The 18,936-nt window shown below is 40.7% G+C and overlaps 1 protein-coding gene across 1 annotated transcript; it reads right to left on the bottom strand.

The window, feature by feature from the left end:
* Positions 1-3,553: 3,553 nt before the first annotated feature.
* On the bottom strand, positions 3,554-16,106 carry ezh1 (enhancer of zeste 1 polycomb repressive complex 2 subunit). The gene is made up of 20 exons (XM_053337736.1): positions 15,687-16,106; positions 14,477-14,658; positions 14,164-14,289; positions 13,466-13,588; positions 12,914-13,031; positions 12,465-12,695; positions 11,703-11,805; positions 11,246-11,409; positions 10,996-11,087; positions 10,717-10,879; positions 9,318-9,502; positions 7,824-7,915; positions 7,416-7,444; positions 7,201-7,326; positions 5,866-6,044; positions 5,632-5,727; positions 5,441-5,522; positions 5,271-5,351; positions 5,085-5,169; positions 3,554-4,950 (listed from the first exon to the last, which is right to left on the bottom strand). Exons 2-20 carry the CDS (start codon positions 14,654-14,656, stop codon positions 4,890-4,892), a joined length of 2,316 nt encoding a protein of 771 aa, XP_053193711.1. The 5' UTR covers positions 14,657-14,658; positions 15,687-16,106; the 3' UTR covers positions 3,554-4,889.
* Between the last annotated feature and the right edge of the window lie 2,830 nt (positions 16,107-18,936).

Below are 18,936 nucleotides of genomic sequence, written 5' to 3'. Positions count from 1 at the left end.
GTTTTGGTGACAACATCGGAGAGTTTGTGTCGTTTAGTAAAGTGGGGGTGTCGTGTAGGTCTGCATGACTATGGATAGCCCCTTCTCTTGGTGTCCCGCTTCCTGCATTCTTAATTTTAATTCAAAAGCCCTCTAGAGTTTCATACACGGTTCAGCCATATACTAGGTTCCAACCTAGCTTTGTTACATTTTGCTTTGTGTTTCTTTCCCCGGTATAGTGGGATCTGATGCCTGGTGCTCTACATAGTATGTATTTTGGTAAGTTCTAGTTTTGCTGGATTCAAAGTTCAAATCAAGCTCCATGTTGCGTGAGTAGCCAACAAGTCTCACACTGTATTGCAGGGTGAAATACTGAAGTGCCTCATCTGAGCAAGCTTGATCTAAAGTAACCACAATAGCTTATTCAGATAGGGTTTAGATTAGACTGTGGGAACAGGATTTTCAAGGGATGTTTAATTACAGTTGGAACATCAGTTTAAAGTATTCAGGCATTTGTTGATTTCTTTCCTGAGCCATTTTTGAGACTGATTAAAGGTACCAATATCTTGCTGTATAGACTGATTGCCATCTAGAATATACCTTTTGAAGACAATCTCTCACAGAGCCATTTTTAACACTGCAGCTCATAATCTGTCTCGGATTTGAGCAGTGAGCGTATCTGAGTGCCAGTGAACCAGTGCAATGAAAATCCAGATCACAGGAGAAAAAAAACAAAAGAAAAAACCCCCACAGAACTGGCATTGATAAAACCAACTGACCGAAGAGAGACCACACTGACAAGCATGAAGCTATGAGATGTTAAGCTTGAGATGATACATATAAAGATTGTAAGAGGTATATACGCTTATATTTGTTGTATTGCAGCCTATAACAGTGCATTACCTATACAGAATGGCACATGTAAGTGGTCCAGAAATGCCATAGTGTCAGTAGATAGCAGCTTTGCCAATCACAGTGTGCTCAATTTCCTAACACATTCTAAACCACAGGGCTTCAGAAATAAGAGCGTGATGATAATGAAGATACTTTACCTCTAGGTGTGAGAGCTAACAGTTGATGTTGTAATACCAGAGGATGACTGTTGGTGTACTGCAGAATCAAAACAAAAAAAGTTGAGGTGATAACGCTTGCCAGGGACAGGGTGACCTAAATACCCAAATTCTTATTCCATCTGTCTTACTTCTGGTCGCTTATACTGTATTATGGTCAAGCTGCCAAAAGCTTGGTGCTACAGAGTGTTTTTCACTCAGCGGGTATTTTCTGTATTCGGCACTATTACAGAAAGATCAGACTTCTCACAATCCTTTCATCCCCAAATAATAAGAACGTTTCAAGAAACAGCTACTCCCTATGGTCATGTGAAGAAGCGCATATATATATATACATAGATATATATATAAACACACATGCACACACACAATTATGTACAGAGGACCACACGAGTGTAAATGCTAATATTTTACTTCAAACTCACACTGCTTGAATATTTTTGCATTTGCTGTAGGACAGTAGCTGACCACACTGTCATTATTGCTGCTGCTTGTTTAGCTGCTTCCTGTGGAAAGTTTAAAAATTCTAATAATAGTCCAATGAAAATTTCTTCTCTGGCAGGATGAAATTTCGTATGATGTGTGGTTCAACAAAAGCTTAGGGCTTCCATCACTCACTGCAGCTCTCCTCAATACTAAAGCACTATAATGTATGTGAAAAAAAAGAGCAAAACACTTGCTACATATTTGCTATGCATATGTAGAGCATGAGCGCACTTTGCAGTAACATGCAATAATATGAGCTTCTTTCAGCCACCAGTGATGTTAATGTATCAGTTTAATTTGCAGGTGCACAATAGCAAGTAGGATGTAATGAGTGTATACGTGAATATATGAATAATGTGTTAAACGACTTTTTTTATTCCTATGGTTTATACAAAACTGAGTGCTTTGAATGTAATCCTTTGACTCTGTAATGTATGAGCAGACTCTACAGTGAAGGCCTGCTCTTGTGTTTTCACCGTAGGCTGCTTAGCACTGAAAGTAAAATTATTCATGGTAGCTTTTTAGAATGCTCAGGATAAAGAAAGTACAGTACTTGATCTCTGTAGCTCTAACACACCTCCAAACACCTCTTCCGTTGCAGATGGACAGGACTGTGCGAAATTGTATAGTGAAAGCATGTACAGTAGATGTAAAAACTGTACAGATTTGGCCAAAAAGTCGCCTTCACAGGCTATATTTTTAAGAATGTACTGTAATAAGATGAATGAAAGTGGCAAGTGAGCAAACAAGGGGAAATTGTTGGTTTGTGATGAGTACAAAGAATAGTGTGTGTTTTTTTTTTGTTAAATAGACAATCACCACTCAAGGCTCATATTTGACACAAGCCAACAAACTTGGGTCAAATATGCTTTGTCGCCTATTAGGAAAGAGTCGATTTATGTATTATATAAATGTATACACCCTTACTGTATTCACTGGTAACTGTACTATAAATACTCAGCCTAGCAGTGACACTTTAATGCCATTCACTAGTTTTTTCATGCGTGGTCCCTGGAGCGTGTGTATGTGTGACTGACTGGATGTTTAAATGTTTGTGAATTCATAGTTTGCCCACGAAGATACAGCCTACTGATGTTAAAAACAAACATGTGCACTGATGCCAACTATTCCAACTCACTTATTTTAGTGCACCAACGGTAGTACAGTGAGACAGAAATGAGGCCTGGGCGTAGCTTGGAGTGGCCCCTCCATTTTCAGGCATCAGGCATCAGCAAGGGAAATTTCAAGCGCAGGGGAGAAATGCAGAACTGATCCTGAAGTGTCCATCCTGCATCCTGATAATGGAGGCGAGGATGTGGGTGAAAGAGATTAGGATAAAAAGCCCACTAGATGGAGTAGGCCAGCAGCATGTTGTTAGTTCAGACAGGGTATCTGCTGATCTCACAAAATGTGATACTTTTTTGTTTTTTAAATGCTGTTTAATCCTTCCTGGCAATAACCAATTAGAATAAATAACACAAGCACATTTATTCATACTTATTATTTATTTAAGGGCCATATAGTTAAACTAAGATCAATAAAAAATAATCTTGAATGACAAGTGATTCTGTTGTCTTCTATTTAACACCTATTATAGAGATTTTAATACCTATTAGGCCTTAAGACTTTTCATGCTTCATGAGAATCTGCAGATATCCTGTCAGCAGTCATGTGATCAAATCAGATGGTAATCGCACCAGAGTGATGAGTAGGCAGGATGAGACTCTGCATCATCAAACTGAATCCTCCTGCAACAGGTACCAGAACTTATGATTACAGTTGTGTTTGTGATCACATGGGTATTTAGGAATTTTTGTTCTTCAGTATGCTCAAATTTGTTTTGTAATACTTTCACTGTAAATGACCATTACTGTGTAAATCAAGGCAAAGCCAAACTGTCACCTCCAATAAAAGAAGCTTGAAAGAAATTGTTACGGTGTTATTTAGGTGAGATGCTTTTTGCAGTGATTTTTTTTTTAGCAGATAACACACTCAAGGACAAGGACAACATGTTGTAATGTATAAAGTTAAACCTTTAATTTTTATAGGCATACACTGTACATAGCCGTAAACTCCATTTTGTTCATTTCTATTGAGAAATCTCATTTCAATGTGGGCTTTATTGTTTTAATGAATGAAAAACAGAGTGAATAACAAATCTGGACGTAAAAAAACAAACGAAAAGATGATAAGTGATATTTTACATTCACATGTGGGGGACTTTAATATTTGGTCAAACACTGATCATTTTGCTTTTTCCATAGTCATAACCTTGTAACGTTTACCTTCAACACAGCTCCGTTAATTATGCAACACATCCACATGGTTACAGTCTTTTTCTGTGTGGAATCATTTGGCACTTATTTGTTTTTTAAAAGGAAGACATTTAATGTGTGACTAGTTCATTTATTAATTATTTGCCTCACAAAGTGTGAAGGCCTTAAGATCATGTAAACGAGATGACAAATGTTAGATTTGCATGTGCGTTGCTTTGAGTACCAATAGTATGGGAAAAAGTGTAAAATTAAAAACAGAATGAGATCTCTTCACCATCATCTATAGGTTACATTCAGTCAGTCGGTTTCTTGTCTGGTTGCCTATTTTTGCAGAACAATGATATAAATGCACAATAACTTATTTCACCATAAAGATGTGGTGGTGATGCTAGCTGCTGTAAAGGTTCACAGAGGAACAAGCATGGTCGAGTTCTTCTGAAGACCAGCTAGCGGGTAACATCACACTACATATTGAGTAACTGCATAGAGCAGCATCTGACTGACGCTAATGCTGTGACTAACATGTTTAATGGTTTGTTTATCCAAGAGACAGCACATGCATTTCACTGATCATTATTAGGTACGATGTAAAAGCTTGCATTAAGTATTGAGAGGTCAAACAAAAGCCAGTCTATAAGTACAGTAACAAAACTGCTGAGAGAGTAACACACTGTATGATGAATAATCGTAGCCTCTTTGCTTTGACAAGATGGAACAAAAATAAAAGGTGTGATCCTCTTGGTGCAGTAAGCAATACAGATTAATAGTATTTCCACTTTAAATAGTTTAATTTCATAAGCTTGGCGTACACAGTCTTGCAAGGTGGCTGAATTCGGGAAGATGAGGGGGAGAGCTGACGGCTGTCATTGAGGGAGGTGGTACATTGTCTGCAGAGCAGAAGCACCTGCAAACAGCGGGGGGAGGGACTTTCTATTTTTGGAAGTGCAGCAGAGAGAGCAGACACAGTGCCTGCACAAAGAAACTCGTCAGCTAGGTGTGACGCTGCAGAGAGGGACAGAAGCGTTAGTGGGTGGCTGAGGAGTTAAGGACAAGTTATGGAGGTAGGCAGCAGGTGCAGCTAAGTCATGTCTACCTCCCTCTCTATCCCCACATATTTGAGGGCATCGGCTTGGCTGTATCTGTGGGAGGAAGGTGAAGTAAAAAGTCAGTAAACAGTATCTGCAGAAACTAGTTATACAGTCACATAATATAGCACCTTTTTTAAGTTTACTTTGAAGCTGATGGAGAGTCACAAAAAGGCCTGTGACTCTACCTGTAGTCGAAGAAAAGCTCCTCTCCTTGCAGGATTGCTCGTTTGGCAAAAATTCCAATACGGTGGTCTCCATTCACCATCACCACTGCAACGGTGGCAATCACAACATCAGCCAACAAAACAGTCTTTTTCATCCTCCCCCAAATTCCTTCATTCACATTTCAATTCATAGCAGAACAGTCTTACCTTTTGCGTAACAGTTGGGATTAACTGAATGATTTGCAAAGCGGATTTTGTTCCCTTTTCGTGTGGCATCCACAACAAAGTCTGATGATATAAACAGTCCATTAAAGATTAATTAATGTACTCTAAGTGTAGTATGGTTGGCTTAGGAAATAAGAGCAGGGAATACTTGCCATTGTTCAAATTGAAAAGGAAGCTAGACATATATTTGTCATAGATTCTGCCACGTCGGTCCGCCTCATCCTGAGAGATCAGCTGCTCATGTACACACACATGGACACACATTTTAACACTTTAAGTAAAAAACTTTTAAATTGTGAGATTATGAATACAGTTAAAATTAGACAAAGCTGCATGGACTTGCCTCTCCGCAATACTCTGAGATGAACTCATTCTTCTGAACAGACTCTTTGATGAAGGTGCCCCACCCGGCGACATCTGATGGTGCCAACAGCAGATGCTGAGAGAAGTTCAAATGTAGGTTAGAAGACCACAAGCAATATGATCTATACACCCCTAACTTGACTTTGTCTCCAGAATTACAGATGATCAGATTTCTATTGTTTGACCATCAAGAACTTCAAGGGTTCTGGCGTACCTTTTTTAGGCCTCTCTGGATGCTGCAGTTCTTGCAGGAGACCACCGAGGTGTCCCAGTGGTCTGCAGCACCGCAGGTCATGCACAGATCTGGGTCACACTCCCTCACGGCCAGGTAGCAGGGACACTGTTTAGTGTTACACTGTGTCTTACACCTGCAGCCTGGGAATCGGTTCTGGCCTGGAAAACATTTAAATACACAGCTGCTCTGAAAGGGGATGTGACGAGAAGGTTATGGAACAGATTTCATGCAGCGATACAGAAAGATTATACATTATGTGGCTTGGCAGAATAAATAAGAAAATGATAAATAATTCCATTTCAAAACGCAGTCGCAGTACAGAAGCTCAATGGCTGAGTAATGCTGAGAAGCTCATATGTCAGGGACCTCTGCTGGCAGATATGCTGAAATACAATTTTGCAGAGTGTAACATAACACCCTCCGGGCAGATGAACAGGAGGATCAGGCAAGAATAACCGAAATGTCTTTCCAGCAGCCTCTGCCTAGGGAAAACCGTCCATAACAAGAGCTCCAGTCCGCATTTGTCTTCTCTATCGTGCCGTTTTAACCTCCCTTTCCCAGCCAGTGCAGATTTTATGTGTCTGTATCATCAAGCATTGTTTAGCTGGAGCTGTCTGACTCATGCTGATGCTGGAAATCATGTTGTACATCAGGCACGGAGCCACTCACATCCCTTTGATTTCTCTCCAAGACTTTAGAGCACACACATGTGCAACTGAAGGCTGCTTCCTGTTTGACCCCAGCTCTCCTCTGCTACGGGAAAAGGCGAGGTAACAGTCAGGTAAGGAGGAGGAGGGGGGAGGGAAGGTAACTGAACCACGACTGAACAGATGATCAGATGAAGCAAAACCATCCTTTCCAAACCATAGAAACATGTTTACACGTCTGGTCCCCTTTCTCTATTGTAAACTCTCCAAAGGGCAAAATACAAAATGCATTCCACCACCATGTGGCCATTTCGGAAAACACAGATCTTGGTTACTGCCGCTGCAGCAAATGCCTCACTATGAACGCAGTTCTGTATTAAACAGACACCCACCTATTCCTGCCAGAGGACAGTTTCTCCTCTGACTGCTCCCAGAATACTGCAGAATTGTTTTACAACCTAATGCCCTCTCTATTGTGGCATGGCAAAATGGCTTTAAAGCTACACTGAGCTTTCATTAGAGAATGTGGTTATCACATACTCTTTTTTTTCTTCTTCAGCATCAAGGCAGATCACACTAGGTAGGTGTTTTTGTTGCGTTAAAAATAAAGATGCATGCAGTAAATGACAGATTGGTGACACAGGTGAATAAGAAAAGTGACACTCACACTCGTTCTCGCACTGGCAGAACTTCTCACAGAAATTCTGGGTTATCACACACGGGCAGGAGCTGTCGCATGGGTGGTCAGGGTGGTCACATGGCTGGTAGTTGTACACCTGATTGGATGAGTTATCTGGAGCAACAGAGGACAAAGTCCTCAGACTGACAACAGTAAGCTGTGTAGTATCTCAAAAGGGATGTTTGATTGTGGGATGAACATACCTTTCTTTAGCTGAATCTTTGCCCATAACCTGCCTCATCAAACAAACACAATGAAAGAGTTTATTCAGGAGTCAAAAATTCCTTTTACTTCTTTTCTTCTTGGTATGAATTGCAGGACAATAGAATACAAATTTAGATATTAGACATTCAATTAGCTTACACTGCACAGACTTAGTGACAAAAATTGTGTAAGACCAAATGCAGATTTAAAAGTAATAAATACAAAACAGTGAAGAACACCCTTTTTAATTTAATTGTTAGGACATTTCCTCTGCATGACTTAATTAGATAAATAATTAATTTAAAACTTTTATTTATTCAGGAAATGTCACTGAAGGTCAACCTCTGTTTTGCAAGATTTCATGTTATCATTATGTTTCCATTAGAGAACAACTGGTGATATCTTGCCTGTGTTTCCTTTTCTTCTTTTGGGGAGAGATGCCTCCATCCTCTAAAGGTACACGATGGATCAGGACCTCCTTCACTGCAAACTCGTAGACCTGAAGGAGATGAATATGACATGAACAATAGCACAATGTGCAAATTCGACACAAATTTACACAACTGTTTGACAATTCAGTTCCGCTTCATTGTAATAATCTTGTAATGTAGTAGCTCTCAACCGAAAGGCACATCTCCATGATTACGCCACAGAACATCCTGCCCCCTCCATCCTCTGCTTTCAAAACTCCACTGCAGAGGCCAAACACACACACACACACACACACACACACACACACACACACACACACACAGAGAGAGAGAGAGAGAGACACAGACACAGACACAGACACACGCACACACACACACACAACTACTTCTGGCTGCCAAAGCCCAGATTTGGCCTCTTCCCTAGAACACGGACATACATAATGATGCAGCTGGTTTCTGCTTTTCCACTCAGTTAAGCAGTGGGCGGGGCCCTCTGGATACCAGCAGAGCTTTAACAGACAGTCCAATACAGACTCTGGACTGTGTGGACATAGGAAAGAGGCACTACAAGGGTTGGATGTAAAGACGTGAGGTTCTTTCACAATGTCTCAGATAGGTCTAGATTTGGTTTGCTTGTTTACTGGTAAAAGTGTGCTTAAGTAATTCAGAGGCTCTAATATGTTCTGTACAAGGCTTCTTATACTGTACATAACTCATATGATATTCAATTGGCATTAGGCTGGGAATGTCTATGGCTGAATGACTGCATTATGAGAAAGCATGTGAGACGTCACATCTGGTAAACATCCCTGTTTATGGTACCACATGCTATTCTCTCTGTAGTCAGCCCAATTACCCACACCATAAAACCACAGGCACAGGATACATGTGTTATTATACTCGCACTGACGCAATAGAAACAGAAAAAAGCAACAAAAGTATGTTGTCTGCTTCATTTCAAAACAACTATGCATCAGTCCTAGAAAGTCCAAATTCATTGCTTAACGTTTAAAACTACATTTCATGGCTAATATAGTGAGTAAACAACAGATAAAACAGCTAATAACTCACAACTGCAATGACTATTAATGTTAAAAGTTTTTCTCAAAAATTAAAACCTAATTTCTTATAAATTCTCTTTTTTTGTCACCATTCCCCTTTTACATGGCCTATGTTTTCTTATATGCTCTACTAGTGCATTAATAATTTTAGATACATTTCCATAGTTCTACTTTGAAAGCTGTGGCTCCATTTGGGCTGTTTTGTACACTTATAGCGTTTAAGCAGTAACAATGACCTAATGATAAAATCCTATATGTAACAACTTGTGAAAATTTGTGTAAATATGAGCCAGAATATGTTTAAATATATATGCGTGATTAATTATCATAGTTCAGTAACAGCAGTTGTTTGTGCAGTCTCTTCTGCTTATTGTGTCAGTGAAACCTGAAAGGTGTGTGAGCACTTCACCTCTTTGCAGTTCTTTGTACCGATGAGTCGAGCAATGGAGCAGAAGTTGTTGAAGTATGTGCCGTGCAGCACCCTGAACAGTGACTCCTCCGCCCCACTCCACTGGACCACACAGCACGCCTGCTGCTCCCCATCATCATCCCCTGGACGTAACTTAGTGGGAGTCTGGCATCGCGAATTCCCTTCTGTATCATGCATACACATACAGACACACACTTCGGTATCACTGACTAACTACTCCTGGCAAGCAAAGAACGCACATGAAGCTGAATATACACACAAAAACTTTTCTATTACTTGGTCTTGGCAAAACGTTTATTACAGTTTTTATCAGCACATGCACATCGGTATTGCTTATCTAAACATACAAAACAGACATATTGCTATTTCTTGATCCCATTTTTTGTACATCTGTATGCACGCACACACGTGCACACACACACACACACACACACACACACACACACACACACACACACACACACACACACACACACACACGTGCACACACATACACAGGACCATGGGCTTTGACTTAGCTTTTCGGATATTCAAGACTGATGCTCGCACACCCACAGCTCAAGGCAGAGAGCCGAATGTTGCTTGGCAACAAGCTGAATGCAGCATTGCTGCGGCCACATGCTCCATCACCCAGTATCTTTATAAATCAGCTCAACAATCTGTTTTTTCCATATTATCTCAACACGTGCGAGAGAGTCTGCTGAGTCACTGGCTGAGCACGAGCGATTTCCAAAGCTAACAGAGACTTCCAGTGAGGCATTGATGGCGATGTACAACAACCTGAGAGCTCCAAGGGAAAGAGAGAAAGATAAAGAGCCCAAAGAGATTGCTCTTATTTCCCTCCCACTGCTCTCCACATGAAGATGTCAATATAAATGAAAAAAAAGAGAAAAAACTGAGTAGGAGGAGGGGGAGAGGGAACAAAGTGTTTGTGTTGGGTCTGAAGCATGCAAAACTAATGGTTGGTTTATTTTGCTTGGCAAGAGAGAGCTGATACTGAGAGGAGATGGAAGAGGGGAGACAGAAGAGAGAGCAGGATATGACTTAAAAGCTTTCATCTCTGGCCAAATTTCACTATTCTGTAGGCCTGCAGTCAGTCTGGGCAGGCAGCCTTAGTAAAAGGGAGGGATTTGAGGGAGGTTATGGTAAATGATGCATCCACTTAGTCATACAGTTACTCAGAATCTCAGAAGCACATTAAAACAACTATGAATGGAGCAGCCAGCCTTCAAAATTAACCTGATTTTTATATTTACTGTGGAGTTGCTGAGAAATCTCAAAAATCAATCAAATGTTTAATATAAGCAACTACTGTATTGTCTCACACCTGTCTGGAAAGGGCACCTGGTGGTTTCAAAAGCAGTGAGATCAGTCCTACCTGAGGAGGAGGTGGTCTCATGGTCACTGTCGGCCTCTTTGCTTTCCTCAGCAGACCCAGAAGGCCCAGGACAGCTGGAGTTGGTGGCACGCTGCTGCCTCCGCCGCTTCCGAGTCCTCTGTGACCGCAACATATTCTGATCCACAAACTCTTTAGCCCCTTTCTTCACAAGAGGACAAGGGATGGTAAGAAACACATGCAAGATAGAAAGAGTACCACAGTGTACAGAGTGAATGAATGATATAAACATGGGTTAAACATCTGCAGGGTTTGGCATACCTGTAACAGGAAGCAGTCCACACCACATGGTTCAGTCTCAATTCGGATCTCCTTATTCTTCCTCTTGTAAACATTGGGTGAGGCATGAAAAGCTTTTGAACAGAAAAAAACATTTTTAGTGTCAGTGAAGTAGTTAGTAGTAGCAACTGGTCACAAATGACGTGAGCATGAAGTATTTCTAAGTATAGATAAGCATTTGAAAAATAAATCTGCTGGAGGAATGATAATAAAAAACATATTATGCCATTACGGTGAAGGAAGCAGTCGTATTTGAAGCAACGTCTGCAAAAGAGTGTGTGGAAGGAGTGTAGTGACTGCTCCCGCTGCACAGACTTAGCAAAGGGTCCATCTAGATTGGGGGTGCAGAGGGGGGGCAGCTTGACTGGGCTAGGGGGCTCCAGGAGGTCCTTGTACCTATGGAAGTTACAGGGAGAGTTTTTAATAGTGATTACCTGTTAACAGTTCTTCATGCAGCACTATTAGTTTGTTCATTTTGAAGTCAGTATTGGGCAAAGATGTCGATGTTTCTCTCTATGTAAAGCTCTTTCAGAAGCTGATACAACTGCTCCTTTGAGTGAGAGAGCCTGAGAGGGAGCCACCATTATTACTCTCCTCCCTGACAGCTTGCGTCTCCATGGTGAACACTAAGCAACGGTCTGTTCAGCATTGTGCACACAGATCCCTCAGTTTCATTTCACTTTTCTTACTTTTCCTTCAGCTCCTCCGTGGTGCCCTTGTAAGGGAACATTGAGGCGATGGCTGTAAATATCGTATCATTGGGGATCTTCTTGCTGCCGGTCAGGTCCCTCGCTTTAGGAGACAGAATGAAACAGTGAACAGAATTTGTTATACAAATAAACCAGTTTTTGTCCAAACATCAGGTTTTGATACAGATTCACAAATAAATCTTATGCAACGTGTTCTCTCAAACATTTTGCAACGATACAGGAGTTTTCCCATTGCTCAAGGCCAGTTAGCAATAACATGTTCTGAAAACAGTTTCTCTGTGAAGAACATGATGTAATGAGAGCAATGCTGTTTTTTTTATTTTTTAAATACTTTATTCATGGACCTTGCATACATGCATTTGTGTACCAGTAGCTGAAATACTGTGTGTCCAGGTATGCTTTGATTTCACTATCACTAAGTGTTGGCAGAGTGTGTATACAGCCTAGTTTCCCATAAAGCCTGGTACAAGAGGTCATTAAGTCCTGTAATTAGAGATGGGTCATATCAGTGTCATGGACAAACAGGTTCCCTCACAAACAGTACCCATGCAGGGACACAGGGGTGGCTTTAAAGTAAACAATGCTGGTTCAGGAGCTGCTGTGGCAAGGCGACCATGTGGCAGCTGCACAGTGTAAAAAGACAAACAGTAACCGCCTTGTTCATGCTGCAGCCCTCTTGTTCTCTCACAGGACAAAGTCTGAACTCAGAAATGCACCAACTGAAGCCTTTAACACTCTCACCCTCAGTAGTGTTCCTCCTCTTTCTTCTGATGAACGCCACAGTCCCAGCTTTGGTCTCTTCTGAACCCTCCACTGAACTCCTCCTCATCGCTCTCTCTTCCTCCTTCTTTCCCGCCGCCTCTGTCACCGCCACCGCCGCAGCTTCCTCCTCGTCCTCTTCCTCATGGTCAGAGTACTGGGTCAAGGCCTCCACCAGCTGTTTAAAGATCTCGTCGCTGATGAAGCCCCCCTCTGGAACACAATTATTGTGTTAGAACCTGACATATGTCAATGTTCATCTCTTAAATATTTGTGTTGTCCTACAGACAGACTTAAGACTGACATAAGCTGTACTATCAACATTAATAAACCCAAGTTCTTGAGCAAATGTTGCACACTGATGGCCAAAAAAGGATAGGATTATGCTATCTGTGCAGACAACTTGAATGGATGGAGCATTCAGCACACACCTCTGTCACCATGGACACCATCATAGTTGTCAATGAGTTCCTCCAGGAAGGCCTCGTCCTGCTCCAGTACCTCATCACCCATGTATGGAATGTTGTGAAGGAACGTCTCATCTTCTACCTACGACAAAAAAAACCCAAATCAAAATAAAAAAACCCAAATTAAAATTAACAATATTTGCCTTACATCATGCATGTGCATTGTCCCCTGCCACTCTGAGGAAGACAGGCATGCAACAATCACATGGCATACTTCACACTGCCACATGTGATGCTTCAGAGGGGCTGAAGATAAAAAATATGCATGTCCAGAATAAAACTTTTTTGAACTGGAGTAGAACTATTCCTTTAATATAAAAACATGTTCATGATCATTGATATTCATACATTCATTCATTCATTAATAAGCCCTGGAAATGTCTATTTCCATTCATGACATGACAATGATAAAAATTGGAATCATGTGAACATGTGGAATAAAATCTGTGCAAATCTGCCCGCACTTGTAATAACACTGTAATTATATCACCAACAACATCAACATTTATTTCATACCATGAAGTTGTGCTGCAGAGGTGACCAGGAGTACATAAAGGGGATTCCTGCCACTGTTGACAATGGTCTCATGGCAATGGCTTGAGCTTTGAATCCTGGGAAGCCAAACTCCACTGTACACATCTGTAAGAGAACCAGAGTTGGGGTTGGGGTTGACAAGATAATAGAGCAGTCTTCAGGATTATTACTATACAATCAAAGACACATGCTGCTCAACCTCCCACAAGGAAAATAAACCCAGTAAACACAATATAGTAGACTGTGACAGCATGTGTGAAGAGAAGGATGCTGTTATGCCCTCTGGCTGTTTATATTCTGAGCTCCCACAGGGCAACAGACCACTATTAGACTGCTGTGTGATCCATTTCTGGCACACTGCTCTGTCCTAAGATATTTAATTTTAGTACCACCTGAGAGGCAGGTAGGAATCAGAGCAGAACACTGTGCTGGAGAAGAGGATTCAACCTGATGCTTGTGAGGAGCTTTTCCACACATTCACACAATAATAATAGACTGGATTACTAGTTGAGCCATGGCAGCGCTTGCGGGAATATGAAGGCAGAGCTGGACAATGCAGGCAGGATGGTGTGTGAAGTTATGTGTGGTCATGATTTTCTTGGACTCTCTCTTTAGCACACACACACACACACACACACACACACACACACACACACACACACACACACACACACACACACCTTCTTGTTGGCCACAGCTCCACTTGAAGTTGACAAAGGGATGGACTGAATCCTGAGCTTGGACCAATCTTCATTCAGGAGATTTGTCTGTTGCTCAATCCTTTGCCTGTTGGACATAAACAGGGTCTGGAAACAAACAGAACAAAGATCATGTCACACGAACGGTAAGACACGCATGCACCAAGTACACAAACATAATAATAATACACAATGAGTGCTGCATATCAAACACACACCTAATGCAGGTCCCACATACCATGTATACAGACAGGCCGTTTTTTTGTGCAGAAGTGTCAATATCAAGATAACCCACCTTGACTTCCTCTGCTTTTTTAAGGCGTTTTAACTGGCGAAGGCGCATATACTCAGACTTGACTCTCCGTCTCCACTCCAGCAGACTGTGGGAGGGTGCATAGGAGGAAGGCTGAGGTCTTGGGGGTGGTGGGGTGGCACCGGTGGTAGAGGCTGCCGTTTCAACAGCTGTTTCCTCCATGGCTTTTTAAAAGGACAAAGATACCATTTAACTTCCCTGTGTTATAAGAGGCATTTGGTCTACAGAACAGGATTGTGAAATTAAGCTTTTGGAATCCTAAAAAATATGTATAAAAGGTACAAGGTAACAGGTTAATGATTGCATTTTATATTCTTATCAGAAAAATACCATCATATTTCTGAATGGTCTTACACAGTCTCTGTGGTACTTCATAGTAAGTATACAATGAACTCATGACTGTTTTCATCATTTACTTTATCATAACAATTCTTAGTAATACTACTAGCCATATGCTCACAGTACTTTTCTACTTATTGTTGTTAGATCATCGTATAGGCCTTCTACACTCTGTTGTACACTACATATACACAACAGATAGGAAACTTCCCCATTCACCCTAGGAGGAAATCTATTTGAAAGAGTGCCCCCCTCTGTTGGCAAAACAAAATTGTCATTAATGTAAAAAATGCCCTCCAAGGTAGTGCTTTAAACAGCTTAGGGTGCGTTTGCTTCCAGCCCTTTAATTTCATGGTAGGCAACTGACCAAATAGTGAATAAAGAGGCCTATCATGTACACACGAATAGAGAAAGTCTCGATTAATTTAACAGCACGGGGCATCCACATTGCTCAGGAGTGGGCGTGCCTCTTCAGAAATGCAATATGAAGCGGAGAAGAAAAGTGCGTAGTACAGTTTTTCAGTGTTTCATAACCACCTTAGTGGACATCAACTTCCCTGTCTGACCTAATACATAATCAGAAATAAGTACAAAGGCAAAACTGAGCTCTGGAAACTGGCATATAGTGCAATTTTTGTTTCGGACTACGAGTCGTGCATAACGTTTCAGCCACCGCTATGAAGTGCGCTACGTCCTGTAGCTGCAGCCCTGTTCAAACAGACTACACCACAATCCATTTAAATTTGGATCACTTTAAAGACGTGCGCACCGAGCACCACAATGACAGCACGTTATTCTGGCGGACGCGTGTGCACGTCTACGATCTACATTCAGTGTCGCAGTTATTAAATACCTTCAAATCCACGTCTTGCGTCCTATTTGTTGCGACAAGAGCCCCGTAACACGATCAAGTCCCTCTGTGTGTGTGTGTGTGTGTTTTTTTTTTTTAGTAGAAAGATCCAGAGGAATCAAAGGCTGTCTTTGCTATGGATCTGACGCAGATATCGTCTCCGTACGGCGAGGGGATCTCAGAGAAATCCCTACGTTATCCATGGGCATGGTGCTGGAGGTTGTTGTTGTTGTAGCTTACAAATAGCTGCGCACTTGGCTTGGTTGAGCCAACCCGAGCAGGAGGGTGACGTCTTTATTATGCCTTTCCAAGCAGAGGAGGATTTATTACTATTCTGCGTCCTGGGAATAAAAAGTAGCGTGGAGCAGCTACGGCACAGCACAGCTATTTACACGCACACACAGGAACTGATGCAACTGTCCACAGCGCTAGATCGCCATCTAAATGCGTGAGGGCATAATAGTCAGTGGGTTTTAATCGACATAATCACATCATGTTTAAAATCCCACAAGCTATTTCATTGCAATAGACAACTAAATAAGTGAAAATGTATTGCAATAAGGTAAAATTTGTTAAAAAGATGGCACAATTAAATGAAGCAATATGGCACATTGTAGTGAGTTTTGGTTGAAATATGCATAATCAAAAATGAAACTGAAAAAATATTCACATACTTGGTCTGTATCACCGGAATGTTCAGATTCACGTTATAGTACAGTTCAAAAAATATATATGAAAAATATTAAATTTGGTTAATAGTAGAAAACTGTCCCCCTGTTTTTTGTCATTCCTATGGACTTGTATCGGATGAAAAAACTGTTCAGTTGTTGTTCCACTCTCCTCCTCCAGGGAGAGCCCACCACATTTTAATCCTTCGTTTTAAAGGGGCTGGATGAGACTCCTCTGGCCACTGATGCCACCACGTACTACTCCACGTGAAATCCTACTTTACAGTTCCTTAATTGAAAACATGGCAAAGCACAACGAATCATGGTGGGGTGTTAAAATGAGGTAAACTGTCAGCCTGGAAAGCATTTAAAGCCACTACTTTTGAATAACTGCATCAAACTCTTGCCTGACACCGATCATATCAAAGGTTTACAGTTTGAGGTGAGAACATTTTTTGGGGGCGTTTCAATAACGTCACATCCTTCTTGGAGGGGGAAGGGGTAAACCACATGTAACCTGGTGATGCATCAGATTAATGGAGCACATGATTTTCTGCTCTAACCTGATTTGACCTAATTTACAACTGCTAATGTGGCCACTACTGGGTAATCTAATTCATTTAGGTTTAGGACTATTCTATAGTCTAAATAAACACACATAGGCCTATTCATCTTTCACATATTGTGATTATTAGCAAATAATGTATATTAATGGCTGCTCACAGTTTGTATTACTGCACCGATTAAATTGAACACATTTACTCTATAGACAACAACAGATGCTGGTGTCTAAATCATAATCTACTCCTGCTGGTTGATTTATTTTATCCAAATGAAGCTGATATTCCAATCCCAATTTGTAAGTGTATCTAAACCTCATAGAGGTTTTAACAGCTTAATTGAACAGATGAGGATATCATTAATAGCAGCATTTAATTTATTTATTTTTTAACATATATTTGAAGTGAGTTTGAAAAAGAAGACAGGAGATAGGCTACTTGAGTTTTTTAAGCTTAGGAATCAACAGACATAAATACTTGGAATATGCATAACTGCTTTGACAAACATGCCTGTTTTCACTCTTCACAACAGAGGCTCTAACAAACATTTTTGTGTAAGACTTGTCTTAAAAGAGCTGTATAGAAGTGTCATTGCTCAAGACTGTTAATAAAGTCCCATCTATCCCCCTGATGGTAAACAAAAGAGATACAACATCTACTATGGATCATGGGTTAGACAAATCAGCCTAGAAACAGGGAATGTGATTAAAAATGTGTTTAATTTTATATTTACTGTCTTGAGCTTTTTCTTTTCATTATCCTTTATTTACGTTTGACATCCCCGTAGACAAGGGTGTAGCATTTCAACGATCCAGAGCCACGGCTTGCATCATTTATTCAATAATTGTTTATGTGATTGTAGGTTTAATGTTGTGAGTGTATCTGGTCTGGTTTAATAGAATGATAGATCTAGACTATACTTTAATGTATTACCTTGTGTCATATGTAAGAGGTAAGCCCTTATTATCCATTCACAATTTTCAATAAGCAGTTGAATTCATTGTCTAGGTTGGAGTAAACTTTTTATAAAACAATTATGGATTAAAAAAAGGAACACAAGATGGCACTGTTCAGCTACTTTTCATCCTACAATATGATAAAGCACATGCTTTTACATGCACACACTCTCACATGTTTGTATGTCTAATTTGGATAAAGAAACCAGACTCGACATGTTTTGGCCTGATATTATATCATACCAACATAACTGAATCAGTATGTTTCTCTCTGATCATTGTATTGTTGCTAATCTTTTCTTCTCACTGCTTTTGCTGTTTACTTCGTGCATTCCTGGCTACTAATTATGCATTCAATGAGCAAAAGCAGCCTATCTCAGACAATACAGCATGTTTGGCATGCCTACATGGATTTAAAGTAGCCCGTGCCATGTTGATACTGAACTGTCAAACAAAAGCAAACACACACAGGAAGATAAGCTTCAGAGCAAGGCCTTTTGAGCAGGAAGTTTTTAAATCCTTATAATGTAAACTGGGTCTGTTGGTCTTGGCACCTGCCACTGAGACTCATATCTTCAAATGTGTTACAGCTTTTATGATCTGTGACAAAGGGTTAGAGATTAAAATATTTACTAAGTATCTCATGAAATAGCTACCTGTTAAGTCATTTAACATATTAACTGACTATAGCTGATGCAAGAAGCATTGATTCATGAAAGAGAGATGTGCCAAGTAAACTTTCACTTATTCTGCTTTCTCTCAACAGAACAACTGAAACATTTCACTTTCCTTGCAGGCCAAATACATTCAGATATTTAACTTCACTCTCACTGTAAGTTTGATGGAGATGTATTTAAGGGATTTTTAAAAAATAGTGGGATTTGAAAAACTCTGTTACATAAAAAAGAGCAGCCCAACCAATCTGAAATGAAATGTGGAAGCAATTTTGGCTTGGAGATATCTGGCCACGTCCCAAGCCCAGCAGCTGAGAAAGTGCACTCATCCTTCAGTGACATTGATGAGTGCTTGAGTTTCATACTGGAGATCCCTGCTGCCTCTCTTCACCACA

Source organism: Scomber japonicus, chromosome 18 (genome assembly GCF_027409825.1).
Source record: "Scomber japonicus isolate fScoJap1 chromosome 18, fScoJap1.pri, whole genome shotgun sequence".
NCBI lineage: Eukaryota > Metazoa > Chordata > Actinopteri > Scombriformes > Scombridae > Scomber > Scomber japonicus.
This window is presented reverse-complemented; position numbering and strand designations above follow the sequence as displayed.